Source organism: Lottia gigantea (genome assembly GCF_000327385.1).
Source record: "Lottia gigantea unplaced genomic scaffold LOTGIsca_128, whole genome shotgun sequence".
NCBI lineage: Eukaryota > Metazoa > Mollusca > Gastropoda > Lottiidae > Lottia > Lottia gigantea.
The window spans coordinates 476,291-484,831 of NW_008707390.1; the positions used below are offsets into that span (position 1 = coordinate 476,291).

The 8,541-nt window shown below is 29.4% G+C and overlaps 1 protein-coding gene across 1 annotated transcript; it reads left to right on the forward strand.

Annotated features, from left to right (window-relative positions):
• Positions 1-2,243: 2,243 nt before the first annotated feature.
• LOTGIDRAFT_138628 (hypothetical protein) lies at positions 2,244-7,722 on the forward strand (the record flags this gene model as incomplete). Its single annotated transcript, XM_009048769.1, has 14 exons — positions 2,244-2,291; positions 2,685-2,770; positions 2,918-2,980; positions 3,276-3,390; positions 3,692-3,770; positions 4,156-4,312; positions 4,644-4,737; positions 5,020-5,105; positions 5,378-5,460; positions 5,666-5,742; positions 6,006-6,077; positions 6,393-6,517; positions 6,839-6,937; positions 7,473-7,722. Coding segments are annotated over 14 exons (1,434 nt in total), but the record flags the coding sequence as incomplete, so codon positions are not given.
• Between the last annotated feature and the right edge of the window lie 819 nt (positions 7,723-8,541).

Here is an 8,541-nt window from a genome sequence, read left to right on the forward strand (position 1 = left end):
TCATCCCTTGAGTTTCCAAATAGGCTCCTCCTCTTAAATACAATTGTCTGTTTGTCAAAATCATGATTTGCATAGATATTGATCAGTTTATCTTCATTGTTATCTTTTAGCATCCTCAGAAGATGAGGAGGAAATGGACAGTGAAGAGGAAGGATCTGATATAAATGATGAGGATGCTGAACCTAAAGAGAATTCCGCGGACGATGACATTTCTGTAGCTGAAGAAGATGACCTTGAAGATGATGGAGATGACTTTGAAAATGATGAGGATAGCATAGAAAATGGAGATGATGATAATAATGAAGATGGAATAGAGGAACAGGGTATTAATGAGGAAATTTCAGATAACGAAGAAGAAATTGAAGATGAAGAAGAATTTCCAGGTACTCTCTCTGTAATTTATATGAAAGAAATTAATTTATTAGTTGTATAATGCAGGGAAAAATTTATGTCTTCCCATTTTTGTCAGATCTAGCAGAATGTTTTTGAATGAAGTAAAGTGGTGGAGAACAACACCAAATATTGCTAAGAAAATTTGTGATCAAAACACTTGCACGTTCTACAGCACAGTCAGTTAGAGCGTTGGTTTACTACATGACATCATTTGTTTGGTCAATCAGTTGGCACCTGTGGGCTCCAATCTGGATTGGCATGTGAAAGTTTGGTGACCAAGTCATATTCACTCGTATATCCAGTCTATCCAGCTGTAATGTAATCAATCATTTATTGGATTATTTGATTTTGATGTTATTTATTGTATTCTAGAAATCAAGGATGTAGAGATAGATGATAAGGAAGTTTTAGAAGAAAATGATGATAAAGATAATTTCACTGTTCAAGATACAGGTAGGCTGAGTTTTGCTATATATATTACAGTGAATTGGTGCTGATTCTCAGAAGTCTTCAGTATAAAGGCCAAATCCCATAGATACACACATAAGACAAACATTTTTGACATTTAGATGTGTACAAATTCATAAAAACATCTTAATACATGTAAATATAGGAAAACTCTAGCACAAAATACAAAGTTTGAACAAATGGTTGTCATTGATTCTAGTCTTGGACCAGCTGGTTTTTTTTTCTTTCTCTTGACTTAAACAACGTCTCTTAATCATATAGATTTATCTTTTCAGATCCTTTTTCTGTTCATTTTGAAAAAGATGTGGATGAAAAAATAATCAATGAAATAAAGAATAAAGAAAAATGGAGTAAAGAAAATATCAAAGTGAGTTTTTTGAATCCTACTTAATATTCTTTCTTTTATTGGAAATCATTTCCAACTCCTATTATTTTTGATAATATAAAAGATTACCTAAAGCTGTGACAAATCAAATTTCAGTGATAGGAAAATTGTGTTGAATCAAAGGCTAGATGTCAGTTGAGACACATCTTAAAGCCTTGATGGATCAAGACGTTACTAAGTTGATACCAAAATGATAATAAGACTTAAATCTCAGAATTTAGATCAAGTTATATAGGATGATCCATAATTGGTCTGCATTAAGTATATCATGTGTCCAAATTCAGATACAGAAAATTTCTTTCTTTTGTTGTTTTCATATAAAGTCAATCTCTCATGTAGACATGCGCCCATTCAAAGAAAGGTTGTTTTGGAAATTTTATTATATGTGTTTCCTTCTTTTTTAGGTACCTGGATTAGGAAAGGCACAGATAAGTTATATAGATAAAAGTATATTACCTATCACAGATTATAAAGATACACATTTGACTAAATTACATGTAAGTGTTTATGTTGTATTTATTAAGTAGAAATCACTTTAAACTGGTATATTCATCATCCGTTTGATCCCTATTGTATAAATTGTACCTTAGTCTGAGAAATGGCAATTGTTTAGCAAACATTATCAGTCATAGTGTTCATAGCTCACTGTCAGAATTAGAGCCTTCTTATCTGCGTTTGAAAGTTGCATTTACTCTTCTCTTTTGAGTTGATTCAAACTGTTAAGTGTGTGTAGAAATGAAGTACTTGTAAGTTGTATGCAGACTTCTATCAAATATAGAAATGGCTAACTGATTTACCATAAAATAGTGCTTTATTTTCTACCTATCAGATACAAGAAAAGTTACAGAAGAAAATATCAGAGACTAATTCGACATTATGTAATATACATACAGGTAATCACTGGTTTCTGTATTCAATTTTACTTCCAATACTTCTCTACTAATCCAGTGTGTCCATTTATTAAATTTTTGACATTTACTTTTATTTTACAGAAGAGTTATCCCCCTTACAACAAGGACTTTTCAACATTCTCAATAATTATCAGGTAAGACTTTTGTTATCATCTTTCTCATTGGTTGATATGATATCTTATAAAATATATTAAAAATTTTGAAAAAAAATTTGGTTTCAAAGTCTAAAATCGTAAATTGCATTTCATCCATCAACATAGACATTTTCCAGGTCTCTTGAGTGCAGTTAGATGTAGACAAGTAGGATGTAAATCCCTTTATTTTAATTAGGACCCTTTCCATCACTGTATTTTATAGAGATGGCAAAAGAATTAAGATGAACCAGTTTTATATATTTAATCTTACTTTCCTGTTTATGATTTTACTACTTTTTACTATTTTATTTTTGCCTCCAAAATAGATTTTTTGCCCAGGCCATTGCTTCTGCAGAAGGGTACATTTATAACTCCCAATTTTGTCTATTACAGGATGTATACTATAGTGAACGAAGCCACCATAACCAAGAAGAAATAAGACTGGCCTATTGTTTACATCTGATAAATCATATAGTCAAGTAAGATCTAAATATCTGTATTGTTTATTCACACAAATTCATGACCACAGAAAGTGTGGAACTTTGACAGGAAGAGTTGTTGTTGAAACAACTCATGGTCTTACACACTTAATTGAAAGTTTGTCATAATTTTATATTAATTTTCAGATCCCGAAATCAAGTCATTGGTAACAATACTAAGATAAAAGATCAGAAATCATCTACTGATGAGTAAGTTATCATATTCTGGTATCAAATTGAAATATATACATATAAAATAAAACAGGAGCTATCTTTCAAATTCAAATTGAGTAAAGTTTCTCGACAGTTTTTTAGCAATCATGATCCATTTTAAATTTTTGACAATTTTTTTATGACGTAGCTTTGAGTATTTATAGGTCTTTACCCTATTTAGATTTTTAGTTAATAACAGCATCGTAAAATGTAAAATGTGCTATAAATCTTCTCCAGATCCTAGTGTTTTTTATGACGTTAACTTATAATTTGTGGTTTGATTATGTTACAGAGATTATCGTGATCAAGGATTAACACGACCCAAAGTTTTAATATTAGTACCATTTAGAGAATCAGCTTATAAAATAGTCAATATACTCATTAGTTTAATCACTACTGGCAAAAAAGTGAGTATTTTTTACTGTTATTCTTTTCTCAGAAATCTTTGATTGCCAGTTTTAAACTAAATGATTCACCACTTCTCTTTCAAATGAGTAAAGAACTTAGAGATGCTAAAACAAAAAGAAAATTTTTAAACTTTGAATTTAACCTTAATAGTAAAAAAGTCTGAGGCAGAACCAAGCTTAACATAATGTCAACCTTCTAGTTTACTTGCAGAAAGGTAGGACGTAAAACTCCAATCATTTCATTTCGTTTCATTTTAACTTTGCTGTAAATTTTTTTGCAAGTGTAATATTACTATTGTAGGCTAAAATGATGAATAGAAAGAGATTTGTTCAGGAATATCATGAAGAAGATGAGGAAGATAAAAAGAAAGTTAAACCAGGTAAGTTATATTGCCTATATCTCTTGTAAGATAAAACTATAATGTGTGTTGCATTGTATTATTTTTAATGCCACTCCTGAATTTGCTAAAAGTTTTATTCAAGAAAGCAAACAAATTATCTATGATTTTAGAATCTAAAAGTAAAACTGGAAGTATCTTAATATAAAATAAGGCTGAGGAAGCACATGAAATATCCATGTTGATTATTTCTTTTTGATGATATCTTGGAGTTCAATTACTTTGCTGTCTTCTCCTGATGAGGATTTTTTATCTGAAACATGGGGTGGCAGCTTAAGATGGGATGTTGGTAAATCTGTTATTTTGTAATTGGTTAACTATTAACTATAAATCACTGACGATTCATTATATTTCTATGTATTTTCAGAGGATTTTGATGCATTATTTGCTGGTAATATAGATGATCATTTTAGATTTGGTGTACAAATTTGTAAATCTGTGATAAAACTCTACTCCCATTTCTATATGTCAGATTTAATTATTGCTTCACCACTGGGATTGAGGACGATTATTGGTACAGAGGGGTAGGTACAATCATTTAACAAGTCACACAAGTTGTCTTCAAAACTCTGTCACATAATCATTCAAAGAACTACCCCTTATCAATAAATAAATGGGGTTCACTTTGTCCAAGTTAACTTTTTGAAACAAGTGTGCCCATCCCATATGATTTTCCTGCATATGTTCAAATTTACAAAACAAACCGTAAAATTGACTATGTAAAAGCAATTTGATTGGATGTTTTGAAAATCTTGTGAAATCATGATCAGCTATAGTGAAACACAATAGAAATATGTAGCAGTAGCAGACGTGTTAAAGAGACAGCTGTAAAAGATATTATATTATTTATTATAGTGAGAAAGGAGACAGTGATTTTCTATCATCAATAGAATTATTAATAGTTGATCAAGCTGATGTCTTCCTCATGCAGAATTGGGATCATGTTATGGTATGTATTATTCATATATATCAAAACTTGTTGCTTAATTGTATTATTATGTACTAACAGACCCAAAACACCACATAGCGTTCCTTAGAGTACTCTTCAAATTGTAATGTGTGTAATATAAATCTCTGTTAACATTGTAAAAATTCCTTAACTAGAATTAAAAGGGATATGTCTTGATGGAGAAGAAGATTAAAACATTAAAAACTTACTGAAGATTTTTAAGTATGTGATATACTGATGGTGTCCTGATATTAATGTTACAATTATTACAATTTATTTTAGCAAATTATGAAGAAAATGCATCAACAACCTAAAGATGGACATGGTGTAGATTTTTCTAGAGTTAGAATGTGGACATTAGAAGGATGGTGAGAGTTACTATATACTTGTTTCAAGTTCAAATCAAATTCTTAATAGCAATTGAAAATCAGGAATACAGATCAGGGACATCAGGGATGAAAATACCATAGATGATTAGAATGATACATGTTTTTTTGTAAACAATCAGCGCGATTTTCTCCCAATTTTCTAACCTATTTCATTCTGTGTCCATACTGATGTTTGCAAATTTTGAGCACTATTTTAACAGTGGAAATTTGTATTTGTGTCATGTATATAAATGTATAATTGTATATTATAGGAGTCAATATTACAGACAAACTGCTGTATTTAGTTCGATATCTTCTCCAGAAATAACAGCTTTATTCAATAAGAATTCACATAGTATCCTTAATAACAAACATTACATTACAAAACAATTTACACTTGTTTTCATCAGAGGAAAACATTAGGTGTGTATTCAATTCAAAAAATTTTACTCTTTCTTTTTTGGGTTAAATAGAATTATACTAAAATGAAATGCTTGGATGCAATTTTTCTTGAATGTATATATTTATAGTAGAAAAGATTAGACCTTAACTATAATAAGATTATAGTGGTAAAATACAGATACAACGTAAACCAAGTAATGGTAGTATATGTCATATAGTAACACAATTACCTCAGGTTTATATATATTTATATAATCTCAGTCCAATATGAAGCCATAAATGAAGAATAAATCCACAGTCTTTTTACTTGCTCATCAGTAGTTTTGGACTGGAATTTCTTAGGAAATTTTCTATAATTGTCAAAAACGCATGGTTTTCAATCTGATCCCAATAGGCATATATTAGTTATGATAACTATATAAATGATGTCACAGATATTATTGTATCTATTGTGTTAGACATTTCATATTTATCATGTTTTGTATTTTACTATTTCAGACTTTTCATCGTTTTAACTGTAATAATTTTAGTCAAGTTTGTGATGATAGATTTAATTTCTTTGTGAAAAAGGTAATTCATATATAATATATTTTGATAAAACGTTACTTATGAAAATGATAATCCCAGTACAACCTGTATTCCATGATTTCAATGGAATGCTAAAAATCTGCATGATCATTAAGATGGTATGCATTAGAAGAAATTTCCAGCTATTTCACATGATGAAATGCAGAAAAGTTTCTTATTAACTAGTATTTCCCTATCAGCTTAAAGGCAAAAAGTTGCCAATAATATCTAATGGCCTTTCTGATGTTTCTATATAACGCTTACTTTTAGTGGAACCGTCTTACTATCCCTTTAACTGTTTTCTCTATATTATTATAGATATTACCCAATATACAAGATCACATGAAGAAACACACCATGGTTTTTATACCATCATATTTTGATTTTGTCAGAATTAGAAATTACTTTGTTAAAGAAGAAATGAATTTTGTACAAATGAATGAGTAAGTTAATGCTTTATCTTTGTCATGTGAGATACAGGCACGTTGGACAGACTTGGTTGTATAGAGCTATTTATCATCAGACATCACCTGACTTTGATGTTGATGTTGTGCTTCTTTACTTGTTAAAATCGTAAGGATAAAATGTAGATTTTTTTAGTTTTTGTGATGTGTCCATTTTGTTAATACATGCATGTAAAAAACTAAAAAAAATGTTTTTTCTTCAAAAATATATATGGCTGTAGAACTATTGAGAACTATTTTAACAGTGAAAATATTAAATTATTGTAGATGTACAGTTCTCATTATTTTATTCTATAATAGATATGTAAAAGAAGACAAGTTATCTAAATATAGATGGTTATTTTTTGTTGGTAAAGTACCTTTCATGTTGTACACAGAACGATTACATTTCTATAGAAGGTAATAATCAAACAGAACCCTTTTCTTTTGGTTTTTGGCTATATGGTATAGTGATATACTTGATGTGTATTGTCCAGTGATGTCCAATCATATCAAATCTTGTATTTACAAATGAATGTAATCCTCAAACATGAAAACACATCTAATTTTCAAGAACTAATTTTGGATTGTGTTTCAGGGCTGTTTATTTGACACTATTGACCAGACTAGCTTGGCAGCTTATTTTTGAGGATCACAATCCTCTATTTAACAGATTCTTGATATAAATTTTCATTGTCCATTCAGCATTAAGTATCATAAGCATTGTCAATATGTTTGAGCATTATATTGATGAGATCTTAGACAATTTTGAATTTGATGATCTTCTGATGAACAGTTTATGTGAGAATTTTATTAAATAATGTGTGTTTGTTTAAATCAACAATATCATTAGATTTTGGTATGATTTGACACAGATAGGTGACTGCCCTTGATATAGTGATAATGTATAGGCAACCACTTGTTAATATAACAATGAAATTGTTCTCTGTTTTAGGTATCGTGTAAGAGGAATACATCATATAGTGTTTTACGAACTACCACATTATGCCCATTATTATAGTGAACTCTGTAACATGTTAAAAGATCCAAAACGTAATATGGATAATGTAGAATTAACTTGTAGTGTATTATATTGTAAATATGATGTTCAGAAACTAGCTGAAACTATTGGGACAGAAAGAGCATCAGTTATGATCAACTCAGAAAAATCAGTTCATATGTTTGTTACTGGTGAAAACAGCTGATAGTTAGTAAAAGTTCAAGCCTTTTTTTAATGGTGTAACGCCCTGAAACTTTACAATTTCCAGAAGCTACAATGAACTGTTCCATTCCAGAAAAATCAAGATGTCATGTGAATCTGACAAAAATATCTTGTGTATCTACGGAAAAAAAACAGCAACATGTACTTGTATTTAAAATTTTAAATTATGTTCAGTATCATCTTTGTGATTGAATGATATATGACCAGTGCTTGTTGTTAAAATTCAACAATTAGTTCTTCAAAAATTCATTGTATATTGTAGACTCTACAAAATAAACCAGAGTTTGAGGAAAACTTGTTTTTCAGTTGGGAAGAAGTGTCACACCGAATGACATAAAATAATATGTTTGATGTAAGGGTTTTATGGTTTATGGTTCATGGTTATATGAATGGTTGTTTGTTGAAGACAATTTGTTTTTGTTGAAAATTTATTACAAAAAACACATTTATAGATAGTTTTAGAATACAAATGAAAATAAAATTTGAATAAAAATAATAACTACAAGCAAAACATGTACAATATCTAATTTATTATTATTAAACAAGTGTTACCACTGACTATACTGTATTCCAAAAAAAAAAAACAGAAATGGCAGTGATTGAAAATGATTTCTTCCTCACAGAAAACCTAAATCAAAATTACAAATTACACCATTTTTAAAAATATGTAGGGTACAAATGGTAAGCTTCAAAATTTTCTCTTGTGTGACAGTTTTTATGCTAAATATTATATTTATCACAAACATACATACAAACGTTTTTGAGAAACATTGACCAGATTTTTATTTGATTTTCTTCTCGT